The sequence below is a fragment of the Asparagus officinalis genome, chromosome 7, assembly GCF_001876935.1.
Source record: "Asparagus officinalis chromosome 7, Aspof.V1, whole genome shotgun sequence".
NCBI classification, from domain to species: Eukaryota; Viridiplantae; Streptophyta; class Magnoliopsida; order Asparagales; family Asparagaceae; genus Asparagus; species Asparagus officinalis.
The window spans coordinates 127,835,587-127,859,582 of NC_033800.1; the positions used below are offsets into that span (position 1 = coordinate 127,835,587).

Consider the following 23,996-nt stretch of genomic DNA (forward strand, 5'->3'; position numbering starts at 1 on the left):
CACGTAAAAAATGATGTCTAATATCAATGTGTTTTGTACATGAATGTTAAATAGGATTTTTAGATAAATTAATTACACTAGAATTGTCACACATAATGGATGATATTGGACAAATTATGCCATAATCAGATAATGTTTGTTTCATCCATAAAATTTGAGCACATGCAAGACTTGCAGCAATATATTCAGCTTCAGTTGTTGATAATGATACTGAATTTTGTTTTTTACTAAACCAAGAAACAAGTGAATGTCCTAAGAAATGACATGTTCCACTTGTACTTTTTCTATCAGATTTACATCCGGCAAAATCAGCATCACTATATAAAATTAAATCAAATGAACTATGTTTTGGATAAAACAAACCATAATTTGTAGTATCTTTAATATATCTAAAAATTCTTTTCACTGCTTTAAGATGTGATTCTTTAGAATTAGATTAAAATCTAGCAAATAAACATACACTAAACGTAATATCAGGTCTACTTGTAGTAATATAAAGAAGTGATCCAATCATACCTCGATAGAGCTTTTGATCAATATTCTTACCATTTTCATCTTTGTCAAGTGATGTAGTAGTACTCATTGGTGTTGGTTTGCTTGTTGTATTTTCCATTCTGAAACGTTTGAGTAAAACTTTTGCATACTTGCTTTGATTGAAGAATATTCCTTCTTTCAATTGATTAATTTGTAGTCCAAGGAAGAAATTTAGTTCACCCATGTGACTCATTTCAAATTCATCCTGCATAGTCTTAGCAAATTCTTGACAAAGATTGTTATTAGTAGAACCAAAAATAATATCATCTACATATATTTGAATTAGTAAAATATCTTTATTTATTTTCTTAATAAATAATGTTGAATCAACTTTTCCAATATCAAAACCTGAAGTTAAAAGAAACTTCTTTAATCTATCATACCAAGCACGAGGTGCTTGTTTAAGACCATATAAAGCTTCTTAAGTTTAAAAACATGATTTGGAAAATTTTCATGTTCAAAACCTAGAGGTTGTTCTACAAAAACTTCTTATTTTATAAATCCATTTATAAAAGCACTTTTAATATCCATTTGATATAATTTAAAATTCATAAAACATGCAAAAGCAAGTAAAATTCTAATTGATTCTAATCGAGCAACAGGTGCGTAAGTTTCATCATAATCAATTCTTTCTTCTTGATTATAACCTTGAGCAACTAATCTAGCTTTGTTTCTAACAATTTGACCAAATTCATCTAATTTGTTTCTAAAAATCCATTTTGTTCCAATAATGGATTTATTTTGAGGTCTAGGTATAAGATCCCAAACATTATTTCTAGTAAATTGATTTAGTTCATCTTGCATAGCAATTATCCAAGAATCATCAAGAAGTGCTTCTTTTATATTTTTAGGTTCAATAGTTAAAATAAAAGCAGTATGAGCAATCAAATTAAAATATGATCTAGTAGTTACTTTATCAGAAATATTTTCTATGACTAAATCATGTGGATGATTTTTAACTTCTACAAAATCTTTAGGTAAATCATTTTGTAAATTATCATCTTTTGTAATATCTATCATTGGAGTATCATGAATAGTATCAATTATATCATCATCATTATTTAAAATAATAGGTGATTTTGAAAAAAATTTATCAAAAGAAACATGTAAAGATTCTTCAATAACTAGTGTTCTTTTGTTATATATTCTATATGCTTTACTGTGATTAGAATATCCAACAAAAATTCTATCATCAGATTTAGAATCGAATTTATCTAAGTTATCCTTTGTGTTTAAAATAAAACATTTACAACCAAAAACTTTAAAGTAAGATACTTTAGGAATTTTGTTATAAAACAATTTATAGGAGGTTTTCTTTAAAATAGGTCTTAATAAAACTCTATTTAATACATAACAAGTTGTTGATACAGCTTCTGCCCAAAAATATTTTGGTAAATTACTATTACACAACATGGTTCTAGCACATTCTTGTAAAGTTCTATTTTTCCTTTCTACAACTCCATTTTGTGGAGCAGCACGAGAAAAAGAAAAAGTATGTGATATACCATGTTTATCACAGAAATTTGTAAATAATTTATTTTCAAATTCACCTCCATGATCACTACATATAGAAATAATAGAAGTAGATTTTTGATTTTGAATTCTTTTGCAAAATATAGAAAACTCATTAAAAGCATCATTTTTATGTTTAAGAAAAATTACCCATGTGAATCTAGAATAATCATCAACAAGAATAAATGCATATCTACTTCCATTTAAAGATGCTACTCTAGATGGACCAAAAAGATCTATGTGAATTAATTCTAATGGTCTATTTGTAGATATTATATTTTTAAATTTGAAAGAAGATTTGTGCATTGTTCCTTGTTGACATGCATCACAAAAATTATTTTTAAAAGACATCTTAGGTAAACCATTTACTAAATCATTTTTAGAAATCTTAGACATGTGTTTAAAGTTAACATGTCCAAAACGTTTATGCCATAAAATATAATCATTAGATGATGCAATAAGACAATGTTCATTTGAAATATTTTTCATAGATAAAACATATATGTTATTCTTTCTATGGCCTTTAAAAATAATAGTTATTAAATCAATATCATAAATTAAGCATGATTCTTTTTCAAAAACAATTTTAAAACCTTTATCATAAAGTTGACTAATACTAAGTAAATTATGTTTAAGACCATCAACTAATAAAACATTATCAATGATAGGTTTGTTTGGATTACCGACAGATCCAATACCAATAACTTTTCCTTTGTTGTTATCTCCAAAAGTAACGGTACGATCATCCTTGTTTTGAAAAGATGACAACAATTATATATTTCCAGTCATATGTTTGGAGCAACCACTATCCAAAATCCACCTATCTTTCTTGGGTCCCTGAAATAATAAACATTTACATTTTGGTACCCACACTATGTTGGGTCCTTTAAATTAGCCTTTAGGAAACCAAACCCATGAAGAGTTTGATTTGCTTAAATAGTTAGGTGATAAACAAATATTTTTAATAAAATTAGAAATATAAAAATTCTTATGTAAAGAAGATAATTCTTTTGGAACCCAAATAGAAAAGAATTTTTATTTCTTTTTACACAAATTTTCATTTCTATATTCATACAAATCACAAGAAGGTTTTACAAAAATTATTTTCTTTGATTTATTTTTATTAATTTGAAAACCTAATCCTTTTGTCTTTTGTGATTCTCTTTGAAAAGAAAGAATGTTATTAATATTTTCTTTACCTTTATTAAATTTACTTACATTCAAACATATATCCTCATATTTTGATTTAAAAGAAGAAATATCTTTATCTAAACTATTAATGTGAATTTTTAAATTATTACATTTTGATTTTAAATAAATATTCTCATTAGATAAACATTCATTTTTTTTAAGCAAAGAATAATTTTCTTCTTTTAATTTAATTAATTAAGAATTAGAAAAAGTAGAGGAATTTAAATCAAAAATTTCTTCAAGTAATCTTTTATTTTCACCTTTAAGAAAATTATGTGATGTCTTTAATCTCACAAAAGTTTCATATAATTCATTAAAAACATCTAAAAGCTCTTCATTTTCACTTACTTCATCTTGTACCATAAAACACATGTGAGCACTTTCCTTTTCTTCAATTTCTTCATCTGAAGATGACTCATCACTATCATCCCAAGTGACTACCATTGCTTTCATTTTCTTGTTATTTTGAATGTTGTTGAAGTTGTTGAAATAACTTGATTTTTGCTTATTCTTCAACATTGGACAATCTTTCTTCATATGACCTGGTTTATTACACTTAAAACAAAGAGGGTTATTTGAAATTGAACTCTTAGATTTAAAATTACCTCGTTTTATAAATTTCCAAAATTTTCGTGCAAACATGCCCATTTCTTCATCATCTTATCTGAATCTTCTTTATCGAAAATAGTATTGAATGCAAGAACTTTGTTGTTCTTTGTTTCTTCATCATTCTTTCTATCTTCAATATGAACTTCATATGCCATATGATTACCAATAAGATTTTCAACTGTAAGAGTTGACAAATCATTGGCTTCTTCAATAGCGGTAACTTTCTTTTCCCATTGTGGAGTAAGTGATCGAAGTATTTTTCTTATCATTTCCACTTGTGTATATATTTTTCCAAGACCAATGAGAGAATTTGTGATGTCGGTGAATCTTGTGAACATTTCTCTAATAGTCTCATTTTCCTTCATCTTAAACAATTCAAATCTGTGCATAAGAACAGAAATTTTAGATTCTTTAACTTTATTTGTACCTTTATGAGTTACCTCAAGTGTATGCCAAATATCGTATGCAGATGTGGCCGTTGACACCCTATTGAACTGATTCTTGTCAAGTGCACAAAATAATGCATTCATTGCTTTTGAATCCAAATTTGTATTATTTCTTTGAGAGTGCACAAAATAATGCATTCATTGCTTTTGAATCCAAATTTGTATTATTTCTTTGAGAAGTAGTCCATTATGTAAAAGGAGTTGTAGGCTTCTCATATTTTGTTTCCACGACGTTCCAAAGTTCGTAGCCAATTGATTGAAGGTAAATCTTCATTCCCAAAGTTCGTAGCCAATTGATTGAAGGTAAATCTTCATTCAGCACTTCCAATAGTTGTAGTTCAATCCATCGAACATTGGTGGACGATTTGTTGTAGTTCAATCCATCGAACATTGGTGGACGATTTGTTGAGTGACCTTCTTTGAATTGTGAAGTATTTGTTGATGCCATCTTTCACATTGCTCTGATACCAAATATAGGATCTGAAATAGATACACTAGAACACTAGAGGGGGGGGTGAATAGTGTTCTATTAAAATTTATACAAAGTAGATTATAAATTGCAAAGAAAAATGGCAATATCAGAAATTCACAATCACAAACACAAGGTTTTATACCGGTTCCACCAATCCGGTGTACATCCAGTCCCCAAGCAAATCTCGCTTGAGAGTTTCCACTATGATTTTGAATAAACTTACAAAATCAAAAGCAAACCTGACCAATTTACAAGTTCCTGCAATTGCAACACCAATTGACAAATACATTGCCAATTTGCACACCAATCTCTAAACCAAGAGATTAACTCCTCTCACAACTTGAGAGAACTTTTGAAGCAACAATTTCAATTCCTATAAGCCTTGATTTGTAGAGTAGTGTAGTAGTGGCTTAGGAATGATTATAACTTCTGTAAATTGCCTAAACAATAAGTATTTGAATGATATTCAGAGGCAATTTCAGAAACTTTTCTTTTTCTCAAAATCTGAATATTTTTCACTTGAAAAAATGCACAAAAATCAAAGTTTATGGGTATGTAAGTCACTTCATTTTTTCTGAACAGATAACCTATTTATAGCCCTTGAAAAGACAATTTTTTAATCTTTAAAAATATTTAAAAACGGCTATAAACAGTCATAAATTCAAACTTTGAATTCTGGAAAAACTGTATCTGTAGTCGACTACAATACAGATTAGTCGACTACACTGAGTTCAAATAGACTCTGTGTATTCTGAAAATTTCTCAGTAGTCGACTACAATGCTCATTAGTCGACTACACTGTATTTTGACAGAAACTTGTAAAATGAAATTTGCCTTCTGTAGTCGACTATAATGTTGATTAGTCGACTATACTGTAAAATGACAGAAACTTATGTTTCTGTCAAACACTTAAGTAGTCGACTATAATTCATATTAGTCGACTATACTGTAAATTCACAGAAACATATATTTAAGTTTTATACACGAGTAGTCAACTACTATTCTAATTAGTCGACTACTAAGAGTAAAAATTATGAAATAAAAAGTTTTTATACTTAAGTTTTACCTATAATTCTAATGGTTAACATAGGAGATTTCTATAGTTAACCAACACACTAAGCCTGTGTTAGTGTGTTCTAATATTGTGTGTGTGCGTGTGTGTGATCAAAGCTTGTACAATAATTCTAAGTAAAGAAAATATAAAATACATTATCTCATATGTTCTTCATCTTCTTCACTTCATAATGCCTTAAAATCAACTTGCACTTGTTCATATTCTGATATTGAAATCTGCATATAAAAGTTAGTGCATTTGTATAGCACACATTTTATAAATTGTTATCATCAAAATACTATCATGGAGATATGATATTCAACACTATCATCCTATTGACAAAGATTGATAAGTTGATTATCAGAGGTGTATTATTAACGTGACAAATTGGGAGCGATGCAAGCTGAATTCATACTCCTGTGGGGATGATGATCGTCAGAAGTATAATGTTAACCCAATGATACGAAAGATTCGTTACTCTTAATCCAGTGGATTTTAAGAAACCAACCCCCAGTCTTGATTAAGACTTAGTAGGGGAAGAATTTTGTAGTTGACAGAGGTGTCTTGTTGAACATGACAACTTAGAAGATTCATTACTTATAAATCCAGTGGATCACAAATAAACCAATCCCCAGTCTTGAGCAAGTGCAGAGAGAAAAAAGAGTAGACATAGCACGTCGCCTAGTGGGCAACTATCTGACGAGTTTGACTATCTGAGGTAACTGTTAACGTGATAGTTTTAGCGGACCCACTATCCTACTGAAGAGGATTGGCTTCTGTGGTCGTAGTATCTTCCCCTTCTGATTGGGAAGATTAGGCTTGGTCCCATTGCTCAGGTTGATCCTGCTTACTTTGTTCTTCAGTTTTGACTCTGACAATGATTTTTTGAGCTTGTTCACCTTAAGAGATTAGTTGTCTCCAGGAACAACATTTTGTAACTCTCATTCAGGCTAGGAGCTTGGTTTGCAAGTTATGTCAATGGGTCTCCACTAAGATAGACTATATCATACCTGACGAACATCGGAGAGCCATGCTTCGGAACCTCTTGACGAAGGCTTTGATGGACTCCCTCTTCTTCTGCTTAGTGGCGAGAAGGGTATGGATAGAGACTTCTGTGTTCTCTTCAAAGAATCTTGAAATAAAGAGTTTCTCTAGATCCGCCCACTTTTGGATGCATCCCGCAGATAGTTTTATGAACCATTCAAAGGAGACTCCCTTGAGGGTGCCAATAAATAATCGAGTCAGTATGGCATCGTTTGATATCACATTCCCAGTCCGTGATTTGAAATAATAAATATGTTGGTTCGGTGATGTCGTGCCATCAAAAGTTTGTAGCGTCGAGACCTCAAATTTTGGAGGATAAGAGGCTGCATCCCATTCAGTAGGATAAGGCCGCACTACTCCCTCATCTTGGAGCTCGCTTATGTGGGCTATAGCATTGAGGCGGGCTTCCAATTCCTGGATTTTAGCCGATTGGGGATTTTGCTCATTCTCAGCTTCTTCTTCGGATGATGATTCTTTGTGATGAGTTTCTTGCTCAGCTGTCTCATTCTCTCTTTGTTTCCCCTTCGATATGGATGATCCTCCTTTTCGGGAGGATTCCGGCCAGGGTTGTGACTCAGCTTTCTAGAAATTAGCTCTATTTGTAATGATCTAAGCCATTATATCCCGAAGTTGATTGATGGTTTCATGTTATGCTTGGAGCATGGCCTCCTGCTCAGCAGCCCTCTTTGAAAGATCTTCAGAATTTTCCATCATATGGGTGAAGCTCTCATGCCTAACGAAAGAGCTTGATGATTGGGACTCCGCAATGGCTGAGTGTTCATCCTCGGAATTGGTTCCTCTGGCTAATCTTTGATAGTTAACCGGAGGAATGGCTCCTGTTTGAGTCGAGTATGTTGATAAATTCTATCGGACCTATTCAGTAGGTCTTTCAAGCCAGGAGACTAATCATTCTCTGACTCATCGAAGCTAGGGACTGATGATCTCTCTCTGCCGACCATGTTAGAAGTGACTCTAAGGTATTCATCCTCCAAAGTCTCCTTCCTGTGAGAACGTCATCACTGGTTGGGCAAAGCAACATTCGTTAATTGGTCGAGCACCAACGGTTTAGCCGCATATGAGTAGCATTAACATCCTGAGAGAACCGTAGAAATCAGTCATTCACATTGGAATGAACGAATGACTCTTTGCATCGGTCTTTCTCTCGACTGTAATTCCCACAAGTCAGAGACTTGGGATGAACCTCTCACAGAGCGTGAGGGTAGAGATGGAACCCCCTGTCTGTCAGTGGATGGGACTGGTTCTTGGTAAACATAAATTTTAAATCCATGTTGATCTTTTTGAACATGACAAATCACATCCCGTTCCAAAGAAGGAACACGAGGGTCGTGTTTAGCTTGATTAACGCATGACCAAAGTCTGTGTTTTGGTGATGAAACGCAGTCCTAAGATCTACGTTTTGCTGATAAAACACAGTCTTGGAGTCTGTGTTTTGGTTCTGAAACGCATGCTTGAGAGTTGCGTTCCGTTTTAGAAACGCTTCCTTGAGGATTGCGTTTTGGCTCAGTAACGTTCCCTTGAGGTATGCGTTTTTACTGAATAACGTGCTCCTGAGAGCTGCGTTTTGGCTAAATAACACGACCCTGAGTGTTGCGTTCTGCTTGAATAACGTACTTCTGAGAGCTGCATTTTGTTTAAATAACACGCTCTTGAGAGCTGCGTTTAATTTGGTTCATGCAAAGCTCTTGTTTGGGCTCATGAACGTGTGTCTCACGTTTCACAGTAGAAACGCAGAGCTCAGAGTTGTGTTTTAGCTCACAAATGCAAAGCTCGCGTTGGTTGAGAGATCGGCTTTCTAAGAGTTATGCTCATCGTCGAGATATTCTCCTTCGTCGAGGGGCATTCTTCTTGGCCTCTTTTAAGGCCTTGGTGGCGTCACCACATGAGTTGACCTGGTTTGTCACCACAATGGGCCTCTTGCAACTTGATACCCAATGTCTTGGTGTGGGTTTGGCTGAAACTGAACCCACTCTATCAGAGGAGGGACTGTCCAAGCAATCTGACCCAAAAAAGAGGTCTTCCTTGGGTATTTTGGCTGCAATTGGAGCAGTTGGAGCTTTATTCTCTTTGAAGACTTTGTGAATCTTGTGCATAACCTTGGGGCTAAGGGATCTGGGAGAGAGGGCCCCCTCAAAGTTGGCTTGATCAAACTCTACCGCGAGAGTAGAGTTTCGACCGTTGTTCTAGTGAGGTTAACGTCAGATTGTGCCATCACTGCTTCATTAGTGAAGCTAGTCCCCAGTGGAGTCCCCATCTTTTGTTTGGTGAGAAATTTATAAGAAGAAAATTAAGAACAAAAATGTGTCATTCTCTCTGACAGACTCAGAAAAAGAAATTACTTATAATTCTCTCGATGCAATCTCTTTCTAACAAACTTAGAAAAAAAAATTACAATTCTCTCAATCGGTATCCTGATTTACAAAAGAGAAAAAGATCAACGGAGATCCTCCCTTTTGTTTAAGTCTGGGTTCTTCACGGTGGCGATGATATGCCTCCCTCGAATGCTCACGTCGAGTTTGCTTCTCGTTGATGATCCAAACATGTTGTTTCACTAGAACGTGGTTGATTCTTCTTGATTGATATTGAGGATAACTTGCATGGCAAGTTTAAAATTAACTCTTAATGAGTTTGAGAACTCAGAGCAAGTTTTAAACTCTGTGAAAAGAGTTGTTTGAGCCGAAAATTCGGTTAATAGCCAAGTGAAAGCTCCAAGAATTCTCTGTTGCCGAGGATGCTCTTGGTCGAAGAATGTCGACTTCTCCTTTTAGCAGTGTTGATGCAAAAAGCCGATCCCTGAACTCAATTGCGTTTCTGGTATTTATAAGGGATTAAGGGGTGTAACTACCCCCTTAATCTGCTCCTAAGTGGGGCAGAAATCCCTCCAAAAATGGGGGGAAATGGTTTCTGGAACCGTTCAGCTCGAGCTTGAACGAGTCAAACGCCAAAAATGGTGTTCTGGGCCCGAATTCTGCGTTTTAGAACTGAAACGTAGAGTTGGGCATGTTTAAGGGTGAAAACACCGTGTTCGCACAGCGTTGTGAACTCTAAAACGCAAAGTTAGGCCCTGCATGAATTCCGTGTTTTGGACCTGGGATGAAGAGTTAGACTCCGCATAAACTCCACGTTTTGGACCTAGGACACAGAGTTGGGCTATGCATGAACTCCGCGTTTTGGACCTAGGAAGCAGAGTTAGGCTCCGCATGAACTCCGCATTTTGAACCTGGAATGCAGAGTTTGGCTCTACATGAACTCCGCGTTTTGGATCTAGGACCCAGAGTTGGGCTCTGCATGAACTCTGCGTTTTGAGTCCATGAACTCTGCGTTTTGAGTCCATGAACTCTGTGTTTTGACTCTGGGATGCAGAGACGAGCCTCAAGCGGGCTTGGCGAGCTTCAGGCTAAGTCTAATGTTCCGGCGAAGTCCAGTCTTGCAGAGGGACTTCATATGCGAAGAACATGTCATAACTTTCAAACCGTAAATCAGAATTGGACGAATTATATATAAAAATCGGCTATCTCGACAAGACGGAGCCAACCAAACCTACCCCATAGGGTTCGGTTTGATCCTTTCCATTTTGCCAAATTTCTTACGGTTTGAGAGATATCTACTTTTTAATTTGAAGAGATCGCCAATTTGTAGTCTCTTTTGTTAGAGCGTTGTAAAGATCGTCACCTTGTAACATTCGTCTTGGATCCTTGAAAATATGAGAGTCATTAGATTGTAACTCCCGATGTTGATTGTGAAGGTTGTTGATTAGAGCTTTCTTCAGTTGTTACGAAGGTCGACAGATTGTATCTTCATCGATCTACGTGAAAGTCTTTAAATTGTAACCTTCTGAAAGCCGTCAAATTATAACTTCCATCATCAGTGTTTAATAGAGGATCAGCTATCTACAGTGATTTTTAGACAGCCTACAATTAGTCCCTCAAATCTTTATATTTTGTATTAATCGCTCAAATTGCAAAAATATGAAGACATTAGTTCTTGTGTTAAGTTTATGGTCCAAAATCCTTAATCATGGTTAGGTTTAGATTAACCATGGATGTTTAACTAGGCCTGTCCATCCGGCCCGGCCCGGCCCGGCCCGGAAATCCGGGCCCGGGCCGGGCAAAACCGGGACCCGGACCCGGACCCGGGTACACCGGGCCGGGTCCGGGCCCGGGCCCGACCGGGTGATTTTCCTTTTTTTTATTTTTTTTTATTTTTTTCCAAAATTTTTTAATGTTATTTAACTTATAAATTATAAAAAAAAGACAAGAAAAATAACAAAAACAATAATTTTATTAATTACTTAAAATGACATAAATTACAAATAAGAAATGATAAAAACATATTCTTTATTAATAATTGATAAATCAGTTACAAATTACAAGTACAAATTTATTTTGGAATTAATCGCATCACAATAGATAAGTAAATCCCAACTAGGTTGGCACCTACTCACCTATATCACTATCATTTGCAATTATTTCCAAAATAATTCTTTACAAATTGTAAGCTAAGATATAAAAACTACAATCTATTCTTTATATCTATCTGCTAGTCCCAATTCTTCAAATTTATCTTCAATTCCAGCCATCCGATCGATGCCTTGCGTTCGCTTCTCGTACCTCCACCAATCTTGTAGGCACATCACCGCTTGTACAGTATATGGATCCAAGCATGTCCTGTGATCGTCGATCAAACGACCTGCTGTGCTGAAGGCGGATTCCGAAGCTACCGTCGAAACCTGCACTGTTAGTAAGTCACGAACCATGGTGGAAAGTATAGGATATGAAACTGATCCATATACTTTCCACCATTGCAAAATATCTAAAGCATTTCCTTGACATCTAACTAAAGAAGCAGAAAAATATTCATCTATTTCAGAAACCTCCGATGATGACGATCCAAGTCCAGATCCACCAGTTAGCTCGGCTACCATTGCATACCTATCAAAACTTACACTTTTACCTCGGGCTCGGGATGAGCTCGAAGAAACCGAAGCTGCAGACTGTTGTGCAGCTACACCATGTCTAGCTGCATACTCATCATATAAAGTTTGAAAATAATTTCTAATAAGTAAATGATGAGTAGTAGCATTCAGGGTGGTTCCATCATCTAAGTCTATAACCTGTCCACCATACAATGACTGTAACAAACTTCGAAGGCCAATATCCTTCAAGCATGGATCAATAAGAACCCCCAAACCAAAAATATGAGGAATAGGCCTAAAATACTTATTAAATTTGCTCTCCATTTCAAAAACCATAGGTCCAAAAGTAGCATCCAAACGATATTTATCAAAAAAATTTTGAATATTTAAAATTTGTAAAGCAGCTAAAGTAATGGTTGGATAATAACAGCCAGATAATAACATGGTAGCATCATAAAAAACTTGTAACATTTCATTTAAATTACATATAACTGTCCATTCATCTTCAGTTATTCCATAAGTGCTACCAGAACTAGAACTAGAAGCATAATAGTTTATAAAATCAGTTATAATATCTTTATATTCTATTGCTACACTTAACATTGCATATGTGGAATTCCACCTATGATCAACATCTTTTGGAATTAGTCTAGGATTTATATTTTTTTTTTACAAAATTATTTCCATCTTTTAAGTCTTTGTTCAGAAGCACTATGCATGTAAGCAACTGTTCTAACCTTTTCTATCATGGGTTTAATTTCAGTAAATGCACTTTGAACAATTAAATTTAAAATATGACAGATGCACCTAATATGAAAAAGATCACCATGACATGGCAATGATAAAGATGATCTGATAAAATCAACAGCTACATTGTTATTACTTGCATTATCTAGTGAAAGAGAAAATATTCTTTGTGAAATTTCTAATTTCATAAGTTCTTCAATTATTAAATTTGCAACATTAGCACCAGTATGTGACTCTTCTATTGCAATAAAAGAAACAACTCTTTTAAACATTTGCCAATTTTCATCAATCCAGTGTGTTGTGATACATAAATATCCAGTTTGTGCTCTAGATGTCCAAATATCAGAAGTTAAAGAAAATTTACAGTTTAAATTTTTAAAATAAGAAATTATTTTTTCTTGTTCTTGCTGATAATATTTTAAAATATCACGTTGACAGGTTTGACGAGAAATTTTTTTAAATGCACGATAAAAACCATCTCTAAACATATCTTTAAATTCATCATCTTCTACTAATTTAAAAGTAAGGTTTTTAAGAATGATAAACCCGATTACGCATTTCCTGGCTCTGGCAGCGTCATAGTTCCAACTACCGAAACTACCAGAAGAGGAGGATTGAGAAATCATAGATTGTCGGATATCACATTGAGGAGTCTGGCCTTTGTTGTGTTTATCTAAATGGCATTTGAGGTGGTTGGTGCCGCTCTTATGATGAGCTTGAAAAATCTTGCCGCACAAAGCACACTTAGCCTTCTGGGTGAGGATCCTACCGTGTTCATCCTTGGTGACGTCGATCTTCTCGTAAAAATTCCACACATCGGATCTTGGCCGTTTAGGAGCTCTTGGTGCAGATTCGTCGCCACCGGATTCGGGATTAACTTCGGTAGGAGGACTTATAGTAGGAGGACTCATAGTAGGAGGACTCATTTAAGGATCAGGAGAAATGTTTTTCTCTTCATAATCAGATCCGGAAGCCATTTGATGAAAGTATTAGAATGTATAAATAAGAGAGTATAAGAGTATAAGAGAGAGTATAAGAGTATAAGAGAGAAGAGATGAGTTTTTGGTGTGAAAAAAACAAATGAAAACCCCCCTCTATTTATGAACCAGCCCCCTAAGCAAATGACCAAAATAACCTCACAAAATAGCCGTTTTTTGACCGTTTTTGGGGGCAAAACGGTCAAAAGGCCAAATCTGACCGTTGTGGCCGGACCGGGCCGGCCCGGCCTGGCCGCTTTTGGCCACAAACGTCACCTTTGGTGATCGTTGTGGCCAGGCTTTGGCCGGCCGTTTTCACACCAACGGTCACCATTTGGTGACCGTATGTGGTCGGGCCGGCCCGGCTTTTTTCCGGCAACGCGGTCACCGATTTGTGACCGTTGCCACACGGGCTGGGCTCCGGGCCCGGGCTGCCCGACCCGGATGATCGCCCGATGCCTACTGTCCGAGGGCCGCGGCCGGCGCGGCGAAGGCCGTCGGCCGCCGGATTATTCGTCGGCCGAGCGAGGCCGGGCCCGGCGCGGGCCAGCCTGTAAAATGGACAGCCCTATGTTTAACTACCAAAATATCATCCACCCCCCCCTCTCTCTCTCAATGGAGGAGCTCTAATGGGCTTTTATAGCCTCCAAAAAATAAGGAGAGCCATCGAAGGAGATGAGTTTACTGTTTTGTTGGGTCATTAGAGAAGATGAGTTGTGAAACGGATTCGGATTGGGTCTTTTATTCGGTTTAATAAGCTTAACGGTTATGAAGGATTTGGGTATTAGAAGTGAAAGCATAATTATTAATTTTCTTTAAAACATTTTAACATAACAGAATATTCTCCATCATTTATAACACTAATTAACCACAAGGACTCATATCAATATATTTGTGAAATTTGAGGGATTAATATCAAAATATGAAGATTTAAGGGACTAACAAAAAATACTAATGATTTATGGGACTAATAAAAAAACCCACATGCATGTGTGTGATTGCGTGTATGCAACAATTGAAACAATTTACGAGGTGATAACTATAATAACAACCAGGAATCGGTCTACAGATCATCAATCTTGATTCACATGGATTTTGTAGATTGTTTTTATTCATTTCACTTTTTAATTTTTGTACTATTATATATATGTAAACACTCAAGAATTATTTATAATACTTTCTCTTTTTTTTATTACCTTTCTCATTTTTTATGTTCATAAAATAAATTCAAGCTATAAAACAATTATGTCCACAATGCGGTTATAGTAAACATATAAACTCAACGGAAACAGATAAAATATTTAATCACGTGCAACACACGTGCGTTCCATCTAATTGTATATTAAAAGAGGATATAAATATAATGAAAAAGTTCTTTTCCATGCAAATAAATACAATACAAGCAACAAGTAGGTTATTACTCAAAATGAAATATATGTCATAAGCCAATTTTCATTTCAAATAAGATAAGATAAACTATCAAATATTAAGTGAACAATATCCATTTGCACTTCGCAGAGTTTAAATAAATCTTCACGAATATAGGAAGAAAATCTCAGTTTACTCTTTTGTTGATATTTTACACTGCATTACACATTAATCTATCCAAGTTGATGGTTTATTGATTTTATATTACATTGCAGTTACAAAATCAGTTTAACTTGCAACTGCAGTGTAAAATATCAAACAACGTAGTCAAATTTGTACTCATCATATCCAAAAAGTTAGGAGGATTTGTTGATTTGGGGTACTGTTCCAAAGTCTATAATTTAAGTTTAGTTTTGTGAATACTGAGATTCGGGGCATTTCTGCAAAATCTTCCCCATATTGGCTTTGCCGCAGTGTTTTCCCTGTGTGGAATAGAAATTTTATTTACAATTAACCACAAATTTGTACTCATCACATACCCCATTATACTTCAAGTATCAACAAGGAACATGATATAGAGATATATCATGATAATACGGTTACTTGCCATATAGCTTCATCAGTTCTTGTAAACCATACATACGTATAGTCATGTGAAACTGACTTGAGACTCGATACTACGGGTTGGAAACTAGAAGGAACTTTTCCCCCCGCAGATTTGACTCTCTTTCACAATAACAAAAAATTATCGAATCAATATGAAGTCTTTATCCTACCTACAGAACACAAGTTGATCTTTTCATTCACTTCAACTTTTCCTTCATTATTAAGCTGAAATAGCAATACAGCAACAGGCATATGCAGGAAAGTAGTATCACTAGAACTCCGTTCTCCAACCTGCTCGAGGCTCGGAAACATGCCTACACTCTCTTAACCTAAAATCACCACTACCACACCAACCAAACTATGTACATCCTATATTTACAATAATTCAAACAACATAACGCGTCAATCAGTCTCATGATCTGGAGCTTCAGAATACCAAGCAGGCTGCTTCCCCATGCTTCTAAGCAATCTGGTGAACGGAGAATCTGGCAGTTTAGCTCTCTCTTCTTCTTCAATCTCGTCTAGAGTTTTCGGCAATCCATCGGGTACAGGAAAAGGCCTGTGTATTTCTTCCTTCATCTTTACTGGCATTTGTTCCTGTAGATTTTTGGTTTTCTTCTCCATAGCTGTGAGCCCGTGAAGGCACTCGATGAGAGATTTTCGCCCACCAGTTTGTCTAACAAATTTCTCAACGTCTTCTTTTGGCATTTCTTTCTGAGAGGAAAATAGAAATAAAATAAGGAATGGAGATTGGTGACAAATAAAGCAGATTTACGCAACTAAAATATACCTCGAGATCTTTCAGCTCAAAGTAGGCCCTCCAGCAGCTGTATGAATCATCACCTTCGAGCGTAGAGCAGTATTCTGCAGAGACAACCAAGAAGAAATGCAAATCAGTGAATAAGTTCACCAGCAAGGGATGGTCATGTACATGACGATAAATGGAAAGAACTGACAACAGCTTGACGGGACCGTTATATGCAAGTGGTAAAACATTCCAGCTTTTGTCAGTTGTAAGGGCTCATCGGCTTTTCTGTTCATTCACTAATAATTAAATAAAATTATGGAAAACATGATGACTACAGTGATTGAGGCACAACAAGCTGTGCTATTAATGACCAACAATAATTGTAAATTTATGCTAATCATCTCAGGATCTAAATATTTTGCTACAGATTTGCTAATTGTCCTCAATTAAATGCACATTTGAAGTTTGCGCTCCAATATTGTGCCTCGAAACGTTTGATGCTTCATGATTAATATTCCTCATTATTTTCCTATCAAGAGGAAAGGGAACAGGAACACATCCTTACGTTCTCAATCACACTATTTGTTTGTTTGGAAATATGCAATTGTCAACGGGTGACAATACAAAGTATATACTTATTTAATATGTGATGACACAACTTAGAAATCCTCTAGAAATCAACTATCAATCATCTCCGCAAAGTTCTCCAAGATGGCATTCTTCTACATGAACACATGCGTGGTTCAAAGTTTGATGTTCTATTAGCCCTACTCTCAGTTTAACATGCATATTGAATTTTGATCTGACAACTTGCTTTTTCAAAAACCATTTCAAAAGATAAAGCAATAGAAGTTATTAACGATGCAGATCATACATCAAAATTAGATCAATAAGAGCAGTTGCTAGACATGTTCTCTTGGTCTATTATTTTATGTCCTAGATGATATTTTTGATGAATTAATTACATCGGTATAATATCAATAGGTGTTCTAAGCATATAACACGCTTTGACAGAATAACTGAGTTAATGATGTATTATTGACTCAATAAGCCACGGTAGTTCCCTAAGTTTTTACATGATTCATACCGAAATCTACTGCAAAGGCAGTGAAACACTTAAAACTTCTATGAAAATTGAAGCAAATCCAATATGCGTGCATGTGCAAGCAGACATGGCGATGAAAACATCACCTCATTGTCAAATTTCCAATTTAAAGTAAACTAGTTATGATGAAAACTTTTGTGTACATGTACCTATTCCCATGAAGAGGTATGACAAATTAATCAAAGGTCCAACAGGGAAGTGGCATGTAGTGGATTACAACATGCATGATGGATGTGGTAAAAACAGTTTTGTGCTACAATAGAATTGAGATCACTTCACCCTTGCAACACGTTGGAAGAAGGCCAGTTAGATCGATAATAATAATAATAATTTTGAGTGTGCAACAGCCAGAGTCATAGTTGGCAAGGCAGCACAAGCTAATACATGATGGACAGCAAGAAAAACACTTGAACTTGTTAAAGACATTATTATCATAATATAAATTTACAAAAAAATATGCAGAGTTACAGACATGTTTCAAGCAAGGAGTACTGGCAACCCCCTCCCCTCGATTTCTTCCTTGGCGGCTGGTTTTTTCTTGGAAAACGATTTTTCATTCCGAAGAATCAATATCTCTCAGGAGAGATCAGATCCAGACCTCAAATTGTAGATGAAGGTTGGTGAGGCCCCCCTACACTTGACCCACCATAGAAGTGACAGAGTCAACCTCTTGTTGCACAGTAACATGCAGCTTTTTCATTTTTAGTTCACTTAATAGATTCAATATTTGATGGAGTAACAAGAACTAGTAATAATCTAAGCAAACAGTGAACACCTATTGGAGAATAAAAAGGGTCATACTTCCAAAATTAGTTGAGCGGGTGCTCATTGATGGACGTGAATTAAAGCAAAGGTACATGTATCATGTCCTTTTCTGTAAGGAAATAAGGACAAGAATTTATTTTGGTTACACTAGTTGAACCAATGAATGTTGGACTAGAGTACCCTAATCTTTCGGAACCAATCAATATAGGTTTCTAACCTTTCAATTTACCTGACTTTCTGAGCTTTCAATCCTTGAATTTGAGGAATATTAGTTTCCAAAATGAAACTTCAATTAACATCTACCTGAGAAGGTTATATAGAATGTTTGGGGTAAGTTTGCTGTTTGTCAGCACAATGCACCCTCTGATGTTGTGGTGACTTAATTATATTCCAATCATTCGAAATTGGCAAGTCAGTTTTGCTGCAAAGGAGTCAACCTTACTGTGCATAGACCTGAGATTTGCTCCTGAACCTCCTCCTAGAGTCAAGTGTTGATGCTCATCTACAAGCCTTAATGAAAGCAAGTCTGGTCAAAACATTTAGACTCTTCTCACTGAAAGCCTAACGTTGAACAAGGACTGTCTCTCTACAGCAAATTAAATCTCCTTGCGGACTTGATGCTAAAACACCAAGAATCAGAAGGTACTTCTATTAGTCTTGGGGTTGTGCCATGTATACAATTTCATTGCATTGGGGCCGGGTTCATCTATTGATGCACGCTACAAAAGAGGATAGCATTATAAGTACTCTCATTGGTAATAAGTTGTTTGTTTGCCGTTTCTCCCATTTTTGGATGAAAGACACAAGATAGTAAGGTAGAAGTCATAGCGTTCTCTCGTAATTCCTAGATTACATAGATGCCAGTAAGGTTGATCACCAAACCATGTAATGTTCAGTATTTTCTACTTGTATGATTCTAACTTGTGTGCTTGAGTGCAATGAATAGCGTAACACTCACCTCCGATTAACATAAAACACAAAATAGTGTAACTCTTAACGTAGGTGAAATAATTTATTATTATTTAAATATTTTATAGATACATAATATTCAAAATCAAATAATATGAATAATCATCACAATTTTCAAACATATCATCATAAAAATACTATCACAAATCAATATATCCTCAAAATTTCGCATCAAAATCAACTATGTTATGCCATAACAATCATTCCAAAAGCATAGTTGTTAAAAAAATATACATCACACACTATCACAGTAAGTTCTAATAGATAATAGAACATCATAAATGTAAAAATATCTAATAGTAATCCAAGTGAAGTTACAGCTTTTATTTTTGAAAGAAAAGTACAGTTTTTATTACTTCTAAATCCGATTAATTAGGAAAAAAAAGTAATTAGTAATTCTTTGGTCTTTTTTTAATGTTTTCCAGTGCAAAATCTGATTAATTTGAGGAAAAAAACTCAATCACAACCACTAAAATCCTTTTAAAAATCAATCCAGCCCTTGAATAATTTAACCTAAGCTATGGAGCGCTATAAAAGCGCGTTACAAAGCGTACGCTATGGGTAAAATAGCGTACGTTGCGCTATTTTCCAACGATATGTAGCGACAGGGTGGCGCTACAATACGTTATGCGCTACTGAATGCGTTGTTTTCTACACTGCTTGAGTGATTGGAGAGGATCTCTATCCCCAACAGTTGGACATGCTAGCTACAATAATTTTGTGGGGTTGAAAAGCTCGAGATCTCCATGCCCCAACATTCGATCTAAATAGACACCACCGCTTGAAGATGATTACATCTTGAAACTAGGATAAAAAAAACTCTGGTACAAACAAACTTAATCCAGACACCCTATCCAAACTTCCCGTCTTTATTTAGTTCCTAAAGGCCCTGATGCTGCACAAAAACTCTGAAATCGTGGTTATTTTATATTCTAAAAGGCCCCAGCAGGTTGAGCGCCTGAATCCTGGACACTGGACTCACGCAATTTTTTTAAAATTCAAATTAAATTCGAACATGAGTTGCTTTGATACCACCACCTTAAAAGTTTAAAGTCTCTGCCTCAGCACCAAAACTCCAAAGTTATGCCGTGGGTTGAATATTATAGGCTTCTATTCTAACATTAATACTAACAAAATGTTTAATCAAATCAATCAAGAATCACAGTTGCGCTTACTATAAACACAAATAATTCATCTTTCCAACGCAACATCGTTATAACAATAAATTATGACAACTTAACCTAAATTAATAACAGAATTATCACTAAAATCCCCTTTTAACAAGTAGCACAGAGCCAAGAACATAAAGAAGAAAAAAATCATAATCACGCATCTATACAAGAAAAACATAAAATCACGAGAAATTGAGGGGGAGCAAGCACCTGTAAGATCGTTTTCGCATTTCTGCAAGAATTCAGGCTCCTGGATCCTTCGATCGATCCTGCTTCGACTGAAAGACTCGAGCTTTGGGATCGAAGCGCTGCTCCTCTGCGCGTTGCAAACAACACCTCTCGATCTCGGCGATCTCGATCGAGAGGGATCGATGCAATTGGAATCGAAGAGAACAGTCGAAGGAGATTGGAGAATCATAGATCCAAGCATTTTCTGAGAAATAAAATTTCTAATTTTTTTCCCCCTAATTTCAGTAAATTGTGAGAGAAGCAAGCAAGAGAATAGGATAAACGGAGAAGAAAGTGGTTATTTATAGAAAGAGCGCGAACAGGGTTCAGAAATTGGATAAGGATCATAGAATATCTACGATTACTTTATTAAACAGTGTGTAAGTTATTGAGACCCAGAAAGGTAAACCCGAGTGCGATCTGGACCAATCAGAAGCGATAGATTTGGGTTAAAGTCATCCTGGTTGACTTTTATTGGGTGCATGAAACTAAAATATTATATTAATTAGATAATCTTAGGCGCAGCTCTTTGTTTGCGGGGAAAACAGCAGGCGTCGTTATTGGATTCAGAGGTACGGGCATCTGTTTGGTTAAGATTACCGCGAAGATATTTTGACGGATCCAGAGAGATATTTTTCAATCAAGTTGTCGCTTTTTCAAGTTTTTTTTTGCTGTTTTTATCTTCTTTTGCTTTGTGACGGGAAAAAACGAAACTAGCCCAACCATCCACCACCCAAATAAAGCTTATCACCAACTCTGGAACCGGAAGCATTGAATTTGTCAAACTGCAGCAAATTGCTACATTCCCCATCGATCCAACCATTCAAAATGAACATTTTTTTTTTTTGTTAAATTTATAGAAATCAAGAACGATTCTATACAAGGGCTTCCATAAGAAATTGATTACTGATACGATTCGGATTTTTTTGAGAGTCGAAGAAGAATGAAAATGTTTTGTTGAGAGAGACTTTTTTGGACCAAGACAAACTTTTACTGAAGCCCATGCACCAAGCCATTTCTCATCCTATCACCATTTACATTTTAAGTGGCTCTACAATTAAAACATAATCCTAAGAAAGCGGATGCTCGAGTCTGAGGCTCCTAAGAAAGCGGATGCTCGAGTATGAGGCTCAACACTCGGAGACAAAGTCCTTTATCATCCAAGCAGGGTTTATTGGCACTATGGTCTAGACATGATCTCTTTCACATATCGTCTTGTTAGGATAACCGACATAGTGCAATTGCTATTGAGCACCTTCGCCCATTATAATAACTACACGAAAATATTTCCTCTCCTCTAGTGCTAAACTGGTCTATCATGATACAAAGATCTCTCTCTCTCTCTCTCTCTCACACACACACATGTCTAACTCCTTTCTAAAGAAGATCGGGTATGAGAACTTAAAAGAAGCGGGGAAAATTATACATCAGATCGGTGCTCCAATCTGCAGCTGGCGATAACCGGCTCAGATCCTGACGGTGGAGGGAACCACGATAGATGAGACTTCCCCGCGCTATTCACGATGCACATAGCAACCTCCAGTCAGTACCACGAGCCCATTGCTAATATTAGCATGTGAGGTGATCTATTAGATATAAAGTCTCCATCCCTATTTATAGGGAAAACATCAACCAATGGATAGGATCATTTAGTTAGCTACCAAATCCCTATAGATGAGGACAATCGACCCCAAAAGATATGATCTCACTAACCTCTTGATCCTATATCATATCCTATGATAACAATCATATCATGATAGATATGGTAGCTCACTAATAAGGGCGTCAATATCCAACATAATTTCACTCAACCGAAAAAGTGGGCTGCAATGCTCTAAATCGATCACAAGGTCCGCACATCTAATATGTCGTGCGACAATCGAGATAACCTGCGATCGGCGAGCTATATGCTACAAACTCTTGTAAAGATCGAGAATAGAGACATTGAGACTTTAAGAAAAGTTATAAACACATCTCTAGTCAGGGTATCTTCAAATCCCTCTTAAGAAAAGCACACTTGACTACCGCAAAAATATTTGGTAAGATCCACACTTCGTCAAAAAGGAAACTCTAGATGCAGACTCATTACCAAAGTAGATGTGTTAGTGATCTTCCTCTCGCACTACTCTTGATTCAATCTGAGAACAATTGTTTTCCCATTCACCTTCCTTTAAGTCGAATCTATCATGATCGTGGGTGAGGAGTAAAATGAATGACATAAAAGCCAATCATAAAATCATCTAGAATATAGGAAAAATGATCAAGTGTATATAACTAAATACACACTATATCACCATACACACAGACCTAAAAGCCCTAACATGAGTCCTTAATAACTCAGTAGAGAGAGGCTTCGTTAGTAGACCAGCAACCATATGTTCAGTAGGTATGTACTCCAAGACCACTTCCTCTGAATGGTTTTTTATAAAGTTAAACTTTATATCTATATGTTTTGTCTTCGCATGGTAATTGGTGTTCTTTATCGTTGCCATGTTGTCACAGTATAGTGTAACTGGATTTGATGCGTGTGGAATGATCTCAAGATCCTGTAAGATGACCAAATCACCTCTTGTGTTGCAGCTGAAGTAGCAACGTACTCAGCCTCCATCGTGGAAAGCACGATATTTGTCTATTTCTTGCTGCGCTAGGAGACAATCACTCCTCCAAGCAAGAAAACATATGCTAAAGTTGACTTGCGCTCATTATAATCACCCGCCCAATAGGTGTCTATATATCCTCTAAGCCGTAGATCCGATTAACCATAGCACAACACATAATCATGCATACCCTTCAGGTATTGCCTTAGCCTCTTCAATTGCTACCCAGTGTGCAGACCAAGATTAGATTGGAATCGGCGAAGCAACCCAGCAGTGAAGGAGGCATCGAGGTGAATACACACCATTACATGCATCAAGCATCCAATAGCATTCGAATATGGGACATTTTTCGCCTGCTTCTATTCTTTATCTAATTTTGGATAAGATTCAATGCTTAATTGATGATTCTTCTGAACAGGAGTTTCAATGGGTTTCAAGTTGTGTATCTAGAATCTTTCCAAGATATTCCTTATGTACGTCTCTTGCGAGAGTCTAAAGATCCTCTTAAAATGATCTCTATGGATCTCTACGCCAAGCACATAACTAGCATCACCCATATATTTCATATTAAAAGTTGAGGATAGTCAATCCTTAGTGGTGTTTATCATGTCCTTATCATTGGAAGCCATCAGTATGTCATCTAAATACAAGGTCAAGATAAGAAAGTTGTTCGAGGATCATTTTATATACACACAGTAATCCGATTCGGCCATCATGAACCCAAATTGAAAAACTGCTTGATGAAGTCTCAGATACCATTACCTAGATGATTGTTTTAGCCCATATATGGATTTTTTGAACTTGCAGACTTTATGCTCAAGACCTTTAGATGCAAAACTCTTAGGTTGATCTATAAATATTTTCTCGTCTAGTTCTTCATGGAGAAATATAGTTTTTACATCCATCTAAACAAGTTCTA

The 23,996-nt window shown here is 35.8% G+C and overlaps 1 protein-coding gene across 1 annotated transcript; it reads right to left on the reverse strand.

Moving 5' to 3' along the window:
* On the reverse strand, positions 15,678 to 20,761 carry LOC109849773 (CCG-binding protein 1). Its single transcript, XM_020419647.1, has 3 exons — positions 20,463 to 20,761; positions 16,284 to 16,357; positions 15,678 to 16,207 (listed from the first exon to the last, which is right to left on the reverse strand). Exons 1-3 carry the CDS (start codon positions 20,680 to 20,682, stop codon positions 15,896 to 15,898), a joined length of 606 nt encoding a protein of 201 aa, XP_020275236.1. The 5' UTR covers positions 20,683 to 20,761; the 3' UTR covers positions 15,678 to 15,895.